Below are 13,899 nucleotides of genomic sequence, written 5' to 3'. Positions count from 1 at the left end.
AAGGTTGAAAATCACTGGTCTAGAGGACAGAAGGGAAAGGGGGGACATGATCGAAACATTTAAATATGTTAAAGGGTTAAATAAGGTTCAGGAGGGAAGTGTTTTTAATAGGAAAGTGAACACAAGAACAAAGGGGCACAATCTGAGGTTAGTTGGGGGAGAGATCAGAAGCAACGTGAGAAAATGAGATTTTACTGAAAGAGGATTAAATGCTTGGAACAAACTTCCAGCAGACGTGGTTGGTAAATCCACAGTAACTGAATGTGAACATGCCTGGGATAAACATATATCCATCCTAAGATAAAATACAGGAAGTAGTTTAAGGGCAGACTAGATGGACCATGAGGTCTTTTTCTGCCGTCAATCTTCTAGAAAAACTTCTCAGCCCCCCTCCCAACTGGATTTTTCCAAAAGAAAAGGGGACTCAAGCTAAGCTTTTCTGGCAGCTGTCTCGTCAGAACCTCATTTCTGAAGTTGGACTGCAGGTGAAGGAGAGATAAAGTCCCGATTGAAATGCAAGAGAGGGAAAAACGCTCCCAGCAAATTGAACTGCTAGATCTGGGAAAGTACGAGTGGCCTTCGCACTTCAGGGTTAATAATCCCCAGCTTTTTCTAATTACAACTTGCTCACAGTGGGGGAGATAACTAGGCTGCAGAAGAATATGCTTAATGAGGTGGGCATGGAAAATTCATTAAAGGCTTCTAATTGAATTTACAGGCGTATGCCTAGCGGAGGATAAGTTCTCCACCAGGAAATGCGGGAGAATGTGTCCTGCTAAATGCTCCACCCGTCCCTTGCAAGGGAATAGCCACCAATGTATCCCCCTCGATGAGGTTTGAAGAACAAGCCCTCGGTTGGCTTTGAAAAGCGAGTTGGGCTGTTTGGAAGAGAGGATAGTGACTTGGATATATTGTAATAAAGTAGGGATCCTTTTGGTCCTTTTAATGCGATTATACAGTCACAACTCCCATCATTTTTGTTCTATATATATATATTTTGCCTCTTGGGCCAAGAGGCAAAAAGGAGCTGTGATGCTCCTTCAATACTCCAGGGTGATTCGACACAAAAATATGTAACTCTTCCCTGGTGCAGAGCTGAAGGGATTGGATACTGTAGCCTAGAGGATAATTCTCTGCCTTACAAGGCAAAGGTTGCAGGTTCAAGTCCCAGTGGGTATGGCTAGCTGATGAGGCCAAAATAAGGCCGAAATAGATCTATCCTAGTCTCCCTTAATTTTCAAATTCAGCAAAAAAACATGTGACACACACATGCACGCGCACACACGCACACACACATATAAATGGTCTTGGCATATTCGGGTTTCTTCCAGTGTAGGATTTAGAGATTTCTGGTGACATTTCGACGAGGTCCCACTCATCATCTTCAGGCTGGTGCTTCTGTCCTTGTTCTAGGGCAAACAGAAGCACCAGCCTGAAGATGACGAGTGGGACCTCGTCGAAACGTCGCCAGAAATCTCTAAATCCTACACGGGAAGAAACCTGAATATGCCAAGACCGTCATACCTGTACCCGTGAAAATTTACGCAAACATATATATATATATAAACCTTGTCGAAACATCACCAGAAATCTCTGAAACTTACACGGGAAGAAACCCGAATATGCCAAGAACTCGTGTTGTGGGTGTGGGTGTGGGTGTGTTTTCTGCTTTACAGGCAGATTGCCCAGGTTCAAATCCCAGTAAGGGTAGGGCCAGATGATCAGAGCAAAATAGCTTGAAATAAATCTATACTAATCTCCTTTCCTTTTCATTATCAGCAAAAATATGTTATATGCACAAACACACACACGTATGTATGTTATGTGTGTGTATATACACACTCACAAAACATATGTACATTATATGTTTGTGTGTTTTCTGTTGGATCACCCTGGTATATTGAAGGAACATCACAGTTCCTTTCTGCCTCTAGGCCCCAAAATATGTGATACATATATATATGCCTTGTAAGGCAGAGAATTAACCTCTAGGGCACAGGATCTGATCCCTTCAGCTTTGTACCAGGGAGGGGCTATATGATTTTTTCTGTCGAATCACCCTGGTATATTGAAGGAACGTCACAGCTCCTTTTTGCCTCTTGGCCCAACCTAGGGCCATTTCAAGGCAATTAATTTATTCATAGCCGACAAACTATATTCTGTATGTATCACATGTTTTTGCTGAATTTTTTAAAATTAAGGGAGATTAGGATAGCACTATTTCGGCCTTGTTCTGGCCTCATCAGCTAGCCATCTTATCATTTGCATATCTGTACAGCTGCCATCCAGTTTTAAGTCAGACCCATTAGAAACATCTAATGCAGCAGTGTCCAACCTTGGCAACTTTTGGACTTGTGAACTTCAACATCCAGAATTCCCTAGCCAGGGTGGAGAATTCTGGGAGCTGAAGTCTGCAATTTTAACGATGCAAAGGTTGGAAACTTATGGCTTACTTTGGGCATCTCTCTCTCTCTCTCTCCCTCCCTCTCCCTCCATCCCTCTCCCTCTCTTTCTCTCTCTCTTCCTCCATCCCTCTCTCTCTCTCTCTTACTACACTTACTACATTGGTAGTAACTTACTACATTTGTAAGCTGGGGAATTCTGGAACTTGTAGTCCACAAGTCTTAAAATTGCCAAGGTTGAACAACTCTGCTCTAATATATAATGTTTATCTATTTAGATGGGGTAGGAGGGAAAGGACAATGAAATGATATAACCAAGAATTGTTTCAATTCATCTCATTTTTTTCCCATTCTCTTCAATTCTCCGAATCTTTCTTTTTTCCAAACAAGAAGTACCAACCCCTACAAGCTAGATGCAAAACGGAGAGCCGTCCATTGGTTAATCCACTTCAATGCCTTGTTGCGGGAAATAAAATTTTGTTCTCTTTCTCCCCCTTTCTCCAGGAACTACTGTGATGCGGGTGACTGCGTTTGATGCCGACGACACCGCTACAGATAATGCGGTGCTGAGATACAACATCCTGAAGCAGACGCCAGACAAACCCTCTCCGAACATGTTCTACATTGACCCAGAGAAAGGAGACATTGTCACAGTGGTATCTCCAGCCATGTTGGACCGCGAAGTAAGTCACAAGCTCTTCCCATGATGTGTTAACCAACAATAATTGCAAGGCTTATTGGTCACTGCCTATTTTTCACCTTGTCTCCTTACCTGGAACTCAATAGGCCATTTGTTGGTGTGATCTTTGGATGGTTTGTTTAGGACAAATATAGGATGTAGAACCCACAGAGGAGGTGTGGGGAGAAAGAGAAATGTTTAGACAGATGGCTAATATTAGGATTTAATTTCCCAGTGTTTTGTAGCAGATCAGCAGTGTTTCTATTTCTAGACCGGAGGTGTTTTCTTTCAATTTTCTCATGCTTAGAAAGAGGCTGTGAAATAATGTTAGAATACACATGGCTTATTTTAAAGGCAACTAGACTTTCTGGGGGTTTTTTCTTTCTTTAAGACATTTTGCACCTCATCCGAGAAGTGGCTTCAGTTCTAACTAATTGCTGGAGGATCCAGCCTTTAAAATGGAAGCACTTTTAGGATAGCCATGAACTGGATGACTGAGAGCCTTCATAGATTAGCACGCAGTTTGCATGCAGAAGGGGGGGAGGAGGAGAAGGAAGAGAAGGAGGAAGAGAAGTAGGAGAAGGAGGAGGAGGAGGAAGAGAAGGAGGAGGAAGAGAAGGATGAAGAGGAGGAAGAGAAGGAGAAGGAGGAGGAAGAGGAGAAGGAAGAGGAAGAGAAGGAGGAGGAAGAGGAGGAGGAAGAAGAAGAGGAGGAGGAAGAGGAGAAGGAAGAGGAGAAGAAAAAGGAGGAGGAGGAAGAAGAGGAGGAGGAAAAGAAGGAGACATAGGAAGAGGAGGAGGAAGAGGAGGAGGAGGAGGAAGAAGAGGAGGCGGGGGAAGAAGAGGAGGAGGAAGTAGAAAAGGAAGAGGAGAAGGAGGAGGAGGAGGAAGAGGAGAAGGAGAAGGAGGAGGAGGAAGAGGAAAAGGAAGAGGAGAAGAAAAAGGAGGAGGAGGAAGAAGAGGAGGAGGAAAAGAAGGAGACATAGGAAGAGGAGGAGGAAGAGGAAGAGGAGGAGGAAGAAGAGGAGGCGGGGGAAGAAGAGGAGGAGGAAGTAGAAAAGGAAGAGGAGGAGGAGGAGGAGGAAGAGGAGGCGGGGGAAGAAGAGGAGGAGGAAGTAGAAAAGGAAGAGGAGAAGGAGGAGGAGGAAGAGGAGAAGGAGGAGGAGGAAGAGGAGAAGGAGGAGGAGGAAGAGGAGGAGGAAGAGATGGAGATGGAGGAAGAGGAAGAGGAGAAGGAAGAGCAGGAGGAAAATAGCAATTTAGTAACTCACAAGTGTCTGCTTCACGGTCCATCAACATCAAGAGGATATTGGGGAAAATACGGAGAGAATTTTGATATAAAAACTGGGTTGGAGAGAGAAGAAATGAGCCTTGTTAGGCTTTGTCATTGAAGAAAAGAAGAAGGTTTAGAGCTTGTGAGGTAAGAAGGGATAAGGAGCTGAACTCTTCTTCGGTTCAGATTAAAATTCTGAGCCATCAAAGACTAGGGACGTTGCAAAAATCCTTCTGGACTTGCAAAGCAGAACTGAAGACTGCTGCCATGTAGCTGGCTAATACAACACAAGGGGAGGGCAAGGAAGACTAATCTCCCTTTTAATGTATTTCCATGCTGACACCCCCAATTTGCATAAAGAGAAGCGAGCCAACCTCTCTGAAACCTTATCATTGTGTGATTATGGCTCCATTTTCATTTACAAGTGTAGCAGCCACTTTGGAGTGTGAACGAGGGGGCGGTGCAAATGTAATTAATGTATGTTTTCTTTTTCTTTAAAATAGTTAAAGGGTGTTTATGCATCATCGTACCTCTGCCTAAGAATGCCTCTACTTAAGACCTGTTCTAGATAAGAACCAGGTGTTCAAGATTTTTTCCCCTCTTCTCAAGAACCATTTTCTACTTAAGAACCCGAGCCTGGAAAAATTTCCCAGGAAATTTGAGAGCAGCATGAAGGACCAACCAGTTTCCTGCCATTCCCCCTTTAATCCCAGCCATCTTGGGCTTTTCTGGGCTGCCAGAGGAGCCTTTTGGTGGCGCTTAAGAAGGCTTTGGCAGAGCGAACGAAGCATTTTCCTTTCTCTGGGCACTTGGAGAGGGAATAAACCTCTGCCAGTGCCCAGAGAAAAGAAACGCTCCCTTCGCTCTGGGCAGCCCACAACCCTTCAACGCTGAGATGCAAATATCTTCTATTACTATGTTCTTAGCTTTGGGCACTTTGGTTAAAATATCCATATGAAACAAGAAAAATATAGATATGGGGGCTGAGCAACCACCAAGTCATCCAAAGAGCTTTATAGCTGTTGTGGTTAGCTCTGGCCCATCTCCTTCCCCAAGGACTGTGGATGTGGGGGAGACATCCACATGCTGCAGGCCTGTTTTGCCCCCGGTGGAATCTGCTGATGAAGGCTCCTCTGACCAAGAAGACATGAGTGACAAAGAGGAGGAGAGTGGGGCAGACATCTCAGAAGGAGATCAATTATCTAGCTCCTCCTTGGATTCAGAACAAGAGTTAATGATACAGCCACGCATGCGGAGAGCGATGCATAGGCAGCAACAACTGAGAGATTATTATCAAAGAAAACGAGGCCACCTGTGGTTGGGTGGGGCTGTGGTCATTAGTGAGGCTGCTATAAAGAGCAGCCTGTGGGTTTGGCCGTTGTGGAGGATTATCTGATCGTTGTGTTTCGTGACTGCTTTACTGACTTTGACTTTTTGTGTGCTGATTTTTCCCCGCTTTGAAACTAACCCAGAGCAAAGTGTGTTTCACTTTGTGAAAGAAGAAGGACTGTGAATTACCTCACAGCTGCAAGCTAAGTATCTCAGAACTGATAAGGGACTTGTACAAATTACCAGTTTGTTTGGAGACCAGTGCTCTTGGCTATACCAAAAGAGGGCTTGGTTTAAGTGAATTTTCATTATAAAGAACATTGTTTTGAATTTTCAAACGTGTGTGTGTCTGAAATTTGTACCTGTGAATTTTTGGGAGGATTCTAGGAGAGAGCCCAACAGAACAATAGCCAGATGGGACTATGAACTCAATCTTAGTGAGATACTTCAAGGATTCCAGGCTCAACACCAGCTAGGAACTGAGATAAGAGACTTTTCCCCATGTTTATCCACCCATAGTCAGTGGACAAAGCCTTCCAGCTGTTGCATTTTTACAACCCATCCTATGACTAATAAGGCAGTTATACATTGTGCCTAATTATGCTTTTTAAATGTTAAGTTAGTGCAATTAAAACAAGAGAGAAATATTGACAGGCATCTGTGACATAAATGCCATTGCTTTGAAAAGAGCTAGCTGTAGATAAATTGTTGAATTATACCCTAAAGAATGGGGGAAGGGGTTCAGGAGGAATCTCCAGGATGTCAATCAAACCTTCCTTTAATTCTTTCTTGGATTTCACACGCTCTTCAAAATGCGTTGACTCAGCTGGAGAATCATTTATAAAACATGAATGTCTATCAGCTTTTGCCAACGATAGTACTTTTTTGCCATTGGGGGGTGGGAGTGATGGAAAGTACAAATAAATAGCATTGTTTAAATTCAGTTACTGTGGATTTACCAACCACGTCTACTGGAAGTTTGTTCCAGGCATCTACTACTCTTTCAGTCAAATAATATTTCCTCACGTTACTTCTGATCTTTCCCCCAACTAACCTTAGATTGTTCCCCCTTGTTCTTGTGTTCACTTTCCTATGAAAAACACTTCCCTCCTGGACCTTATTTAACCCTTTAACACATTTAAATGTTTCAATCGTGCCCCCCCCCTTTCCCTTCTGTCCTCCAGACTCTACAGATTGAGTTCATGAAGTCTTTCCTGATACGTTTTATGCTTAAGACCTTCCACCATTCTTGTAGCCCGTCTTTGGACCCGTTCAATTTGATCCATATCTGTTTGTAGGTGAGGTCTCCAGAACTGGACACAGTAGAACTGGACACAGTATTCCAAATGTGGTCTCACCAGTGCTCTATACAACGGGATCACAATCTCCCTCTTCCTACTTGTTATACCTCTAGCTATACAGCCAAGATTCTACTTGCTTTCCCTACCGCCTGACCGCACTGTTAATGACTTACATTTAATTTAAAACTTTTAAAATTCTTTTTGGAGTATCTTTTTGTTGTCAGGCATGTTTATTGATCTACACTTTATTCAGAAAAAAAGAAATAATTTGTTGCTTCACCAGCTGGTTAAAGAGGCGAAGAAGCATCACACAAGCACAAGAGGGCATAAATAATACCAAAAAAACACATAGTGTTCAGCTAAAATAAATACTTTTTTAAAAAAGAAGAAGAAAGGGGGGAAAACCCCACCATCAGTTGTGTACCAATTTAATAAACAACTGTCATGTATTCTTAAAAACCCCATTCCAATATTTTAATTATGTCATCTTCAAATGACTTCTCTCGCAAAGAAAGCTGAAGTGACAGCTCGTGGCCTCTGCAAAATGAAACATGACGTAGCTCATTTTCTTTCCCTCTTAGAACTAAAATGTAATTTTCTTCATCTTGACAAGGAAGTGTTTTAATTAGAAATTACTTCGGTCTCTGCCCTTCCACCCTATTTTAAAACCCTGATGCACACAAAAATAGCAAGGCTTTGGATTATTCTAAGGATCAAAAACATGTTATCAGTCTCAAAAGATTGTGCTGGACTTGAAATAGGTCCCAAATCTTTGGTTCATTACACTGAACCCTGGTGGCGCAGTGGTGAGAGCGCAGTACTGCAGGCTACTTCTGATGCCTGCCACCTGCCTGGAATTTGATAGTTCAAATCTCATCAGGCTCAAGGCTTTCCATCCTTCTGAGATAGGTAAAATAAGGACCCAGATTGTTGGGGCCAATATGCTGAAAATTGCTTAGAGAGGGCTGTAAAGCAGGATACAAGTCTAAGTGATATTGCTATTGCTACTGTCGGGGAAGGCAGTATTTATTAATTAATTTATCATTATTAATTGGATTTCTATGCCGCCCCTTGCCAAGGACTCAAGTATGCAATTCCTACCAGTGATAAATTGTCCAAATTGAACCACCGTTACACCTTATGCTGGGATTGGTTCACCCAGTATTTGAGAGGCATTTAACAAAATTCGAAATTCTCTGATGACCAATTAGGTCCCAGAGAGTTGGCCTTCTCCAGGTCCTGTCAACTAAACAATGTCACCTGGCAGGACCCAGGGAAAGAGGCTTCTCTGTGGCGGCCCCGGCCCTCTAGAACCAACTCCCCCCAGAGATTAGAATTGCTCCCACCCTCCTCGTCTTTCGTAAGCTTCTTAAAACCCACCTCTGCCATCAGGCATGGGGGAATTGAGATTCTTTCCCCCTTAGGCCTTTACAATTTATGCATGGTATGTTTTTAATTTAGGGTTTTTAATTGTTTTGGATTGTCACATGTTGTTTTATCACTGTTGTTAGCCGCCCCGAGTCCACGGAGAAGGGCTGTATACAAATCCAATAAATAGATAGATAGATAGATAGATAGATAGATAGATAGATAGATAGATAGATAGATAGATAGACAGACAGACAGACAAACAAACAGTCACCTACAAACAATAACGCTTTCGAAAGCTCATAGATGTGTCAAGAAGAGAGAGACACGTACTTGCCTATAGCTAGAATTTGAAGTATTCAAGAGTTGCAATTGCAAATGCCTCAATTTTTCATCAATTGATCCATCCGCCATTTCAACCATTTAACTGTTGCCCAACACAATATCTGATGGCAGCAAATTCCATTCTCTAATTATGTGCGTTACCTCCCTAGGCGAGAGACAATCTTCGCTCTTAAAGGATGAAAACTCAGTAAAGTTCAGATGCTTTTCCAGGTCTTATTTCCCATTCTTTAAGAGGACCTGTTAATTTTTCTAATAGTATATTACACTTCCTCCCCTTTCCTCCCCTTTTTTCAGGCTTTAAAACCCATCTATGCAGTTTCTTCCAGAATAGATCCGTCGTAATTATCTTTGTGTTTGTTCCTTTTTTTCCTCTTACTATTTTAAAAGCGATAAATAAATAAAGGCGACCTTTAAAACGGAGGAATTATTTTACCCCTTGCCTTTTCCTCCTCTGAGCAAAAGCAGAAGGAAAATAATAGGTAAAGCTTATTCCTCCTTTGTGAACTCTTTGCGTTAGCATGCATATTTAAATGTAGAATGAAATTTGCATTCTTTAAAATTGAAGGGGCAGCCTTTTTTTTTTTAACTTGACTTAATGATAGGTGGGAGTCAGAAGAAGGTTGCTTTCTACAAATGTGTTCTGTCAGGCTCTCTGGTAGAATCCTCCCAAAAATTCACAGGTACAAATTTCAGACACACACACATTTGAAAATTCAAAACAATGTTCTTTATAATGAAAATTCACTTAAACTAAGCCCTCTTTTGGTATAGCAAAGAGCACTTGTCTCCAAACAAACTGGTAATTTGTACAAGTCCCTTATCAGTTCTGTGATACTTAGCTTGCAGCTGTAAGGCAATTCACAGTCCTTCTTCTTTCACAAAGTGAAACACACTTTGCTCTGGTTTAGTTTCTAAGCGGGGAAAAATCAGCACACAAAAGGTCAAAGTCAGCAAAGCAGTCACGAAACACAAGGATCAGCTAATCCTCCACAATGGCCAAACCCACAGGCTGCTCTTTATAGCAGCCTCACTAATGACTACACCCCCACCCAACCACAGGTGGCCTCATTTTCTTTGATAATAATCTCTCAGTTGTTGTGGCCTATGCATCGCTCTCCGCATGCGTGGCTGTATCATTAACTCTTGTTCTGAATCCAAGGAGGAGCTAGAGAATTGATCTCCTTCTGAGCTGTCTGCCCCACTCTCCTCCTCCATGTCACTCATGCCGTCTTGGTCAAAGGAACCATCATCATCAGATTCCACCCGGGGCAAAACAGGCCTGCAGCATGTGGATGTCTCCCCCACATCCACAGTCCTTGGGGCAGGAGCAGGGCCAGAGCTAACCACAACAAAATGTGTCAGTAACTTTGTATAACAGTGGTGGCAAATATTTTTTGGTTCACATTCCAAAAGGGTTTGGAGCATACAAATCTAATAAATTATTATTAATAATAATTAATAATTTATTAGATTTGTATGCCGCCTCTCTCTGAAGACTCGGAGCGGCTCACAACAGTAATAACAATGCACAAAAACCATATTTAAACCCATATCATTAAAAACCATACAACTCAGTCATACCATTCATAAACCATAATAGCCTGGAGATCTCTCAGTTACCCTATGCCAGGCGACAAAAATGGGTCTTCAATAACTTACGAAAGGCGAGGAGGGTGGGGGCGGTTCTAATCTCCGGGGGGAGTTGATTCCAGAGGGCCAGGGCCGCCACAGAGAAGGCTCTACCCCTGGGACCCGCCAGATGACATTGTTTAGTTGACGGGACCCGGAGAAGGCCAACTCTCTGGGACCTAATTGGTCGCTGGGATTCGTGCGGCAGAAGACGGTCCCGACCCTCACCGTATCAGGGATGCTTTTTCCTTTCTTCCTATGAATTATGGGAAAAAAAAGAAAATATCTACAGCTAAACTTTTTCCTAAAGACTCTTTAAAGTAAACAGATGTAGGCCGGGGGAAGTATTAGATGAAGGAACAAATTTGGAAACATGTTTCTGGTGCTTAATGCCTGGAGCGATTTGCAAAGCAATTTTCTACAGTAAAGCAGAAAAAGTTTTGCAGAAATCACAGCGCAGAAAAAAAAAAACTCCCAGTAATCTTTCCTGTGCTATATTTGCTTATTTTTCTTCTTTCTTTCTTGGCATGGCTATGCATTTGTTTTGCACTTATCTTTTTTTTTCCCCCGAAGAAGATAAAAGAAACATTAAAAAAAAAAACAGGAAGGAAAAAAAATGAAAGAAATTAGACAGAAAAGCTTTATAGAGAGGTTTCTCATGACTGTATTAGTTTTAAAATGAGAATGTCTTTATCCAAACATCTGGACCAACTGAACGAAATGACTGGGATTGTTTAGCTATAAAACTTGATGAATTGCAGTCTTTTATTGAAAGGAACACATTGTTCATCTCTTAATTTCCCTCGTATTGATCTGGTACTTTCGACTGCAGATGAGTTTTATTCTCTTTTTCAAGGTATCTCGGAGATGGAAACATGGGTACCACCTATCCAATGTACATATTTGATTTTTTTTTTTTCCCGGGGAAACTTTTATGGTGGAAACACAATCAACTTGGAGGTGGCAGAGTTGTCATGAATTTGTAAAGGAGGAAGAGGAGGAGAGGAGGGAGGGAGGGAAGGGAGGGAGGAAGGAAGGAAGGAAGGAAGGAAGGAAGCAATAGCATTTAGCATTTAGACTTATATACTGCTTCACAGTGCTTTACGGCCCTCTCTAAGCAGATTACAGAGTCAGCATCTTGCTCCCAACAATCTGAGTCCTCATTTTACCGATCTCGGAAAGGATGGAAGGCTGAGTCAGTCTTGAATTGGTCAGGATCGAACTGCTGGCAGTGGGCAGAATCAACCTGCAATACTGCATTGTACTGTACCACCACACTGAAGAAAGAAAGGGAGGGAGGGAGGGAGGGAGGGAGAAAGGAAGGAAGGAAGGAAGGAAGGAAGGAAGGAAGGAAGGAAGGAAGGAAGGGAAGGAGTGTGTGAGTGAGCAAGCAAGCAAGCAACAAAGATGGATCCAAAAATCTATTTGGTCCACAACTTTCCATCTCACGTTTAGTAATCATGTACTATTTTTAAAAAAAAACACAAACTCAGTTTGATGGTAATCAAGATGTTTCTTTGATGTTCTCCTTGTATTTGTTGCAAGCATCTCCAGAGCATCAAACCTTTGTTGTATACAAGCAGGATAATAAGAACACATCTTTCTCAATCATTTTGCCAAATTCTTCGATAAATTCGTGTGGCTGCTTCGAAGCCAACTCGATGTGCATTATGATTGCTTTCTCTCCCTTCCTTATTGACACATTTTCATCATTGTCCTTCACTGAATAGCTATATTCTCTGTTTTATTTCCCTCCTCGTCACCAGATATAACACATTGTTCATTTCAAAACAGCTCTCAGATGCTGGCTTCTGTCGATAGCTGTATGCGTTTCATATTTATAGGCAAAGCAGATCGATCCCTTCCCCTCTTTTTCTTGATAGGGAAAAGTGCTTTCATCTAGCAACAGCAAGGAAAGAAAATAAAGCGAGTGCCTTGCTAATAAAAGCAAATACATACAAACTATTTTTCCTATGCTTTTCTGTAATGGTAGGTGGGAGTGACCTTGGAGATGGGGAAAGAGAGGTGCAGACAGGAGCCATGGAAGGAGAGAGGGCTGGGTCCCTACTCAATTTTCCAACTAGTAAAAGGGATGGGGTGGGTGGAGTGGTGTGGAGTAGAGACATGACAAGATGAGAGGAGAGGAAACTTGAAGAGAAGAGAAGGGAAGAGGAGAAGGGAAGGGGAGAGAAGAGAAGTGGAGAGGAGAAGAGAAGGGAAGGGGAGAGAGGAGAAGAGAAGTGGAGAGGAGAGGAGAAGAGAAGAGAAGTGGAGAGGAGAGGAGAAGGGGAGAGAAGAGAAGAGAAGTGGAGAGGAGAGGAGAAGGGAAGGAGAGAGAAGAGAAGAGAAGTGGAGAGGAGAAGGGAAGGGGAGAGAAGAGAAGAGAAGTAGAGAAGGGAAGGGGAGAGAAGAGAAGAGAAGAGAAGAGAAGAGAAGTGGAGAGCAGAGGAGAAGAGAAGTGGAGAGGAGAAGGGAAGGGGAGAGAAGAGAAGTGGAGAGGAGAAGAGATGTGAAGAGAAGAGAAGTGGAGAGGAGAAGGGAAGGGAAAAAAAAGAAGAGAAAAGAGAAGAGAAGAGAAGAGATGAGAAGAGAAGGAACCATAAGAACCACCGCTGGGTGTTTTCAAGCAAAGATTGGACAATCTTTTATCTATGAATCCCTGCTTTGGGCAGGGGTTGGATTAAAAGATCTCCAAGGTCCGTTCCAAATCTGGGAATCTATTATTCTTTCTCCAACATATCCTTTGAAGCTCAGCTGCAAATTTCTAGTTCCATTTTCAGTTTCTGTCTGGTTCCGAAGAAGAAAATTGCATCATCTCCTTAGAGATGGCGAATATGAATCCTTATTCATTTTATACGAATCCCTCCTATGTGTACTAATAACCAATCAATCCTTTTTCATTTATTTTCTCATTTTTGCCTAGATCGACAACTTGGTAAGATTACATGGTTCCTACAAGAAAGCTTTTCCCCACTCTGCAATTGTGTATTGATTTAATAAGAACATATTTTTCCATCCTTCAAACTCTTGAGCACTGCCTCCGAAAACATGGCCATGTTAATGCGACTCCACTGACGGGCGACAATGAACTCTTACATGAATTGAATTAATCAGTTTCAGTGTTGCTCTAGATGCAAAATTTAAATCCTTACCCGGACAAAATTCATTTTTTGTGTTCTGGATCTGGGCTGTCACAGAGAATAAGGCAGTGATGGCCAACCTTTTTTTCCTCGGGTGCCGAAAGAGAATGGGCCTCAGCTATTGCATATGCGAGAGTGCCCACACCCATAATTCAATTCGTGTCCCCCCTTTCCCTTCTGTCCGCCAGACTATACAGATGGAGTCCATGAAGTCTTTCCTGATAAGTTTTATGCTTAAGACCTTCCACCATTTTTTGTAACCCGTCTTTGGACCCGTTCAGTTTGATCAACATCTTTTTGTAGGCGAGGTCTCCAGAGCTGAACACAGTATTATTCCAAATGTGGTCTCACCAGAGCTCTATACAGCGGGATCACAATCCCCCTCCTGCTGCTTGTTATACCTCTAGCTATGCAGCCAAGTATTCTACTCGCTT

The 13,899-nt window shown here is 42.4% G+C and overlaps 1 protein-coding gene across 2 annotated transcripts in view; it reads left to right on the top strand.

Moving 5' to 3' along the window:
• Positions 1–13,899, top strand: part of CDH13 (cadherin 13) — a 553,953-nt gene that overhangs the window by 403,833 nt on the left and 136,221 nt on the right. For both annotated transcript variants that reach the window (XM_070761895.1, XM_070761896.1), the window contains exon 7: positions 2,907–3,085. In XM_070761895.1, the coding sequence (XP_070617996.1) occupies positions 2,907–3,085 (179 nt within the window). The remainder of the gene's footprint in view (positions 1–2,906; positions 3,086–13,899) is intronic.

The sequence above is a fragment of the Erythrolamprus reginae genome, chromosome 9, assembly GCF_031021105.1.
Source record: "Erythrolamprus reginae isolate rEryReg1 chromosome 9, rEryReg1.hap1, whole genome shotgun sequence".
Taxonomy (NCBI): Eukaryota; Metazoa; Chordata; class Lepidosauria; order Squamata; family Dipsadidae; genus Erythrolamprus; species Erythrolamprus reginae.
This window is presented reverse-complemented; position numbering and strand designations above follow the sequence as displayed.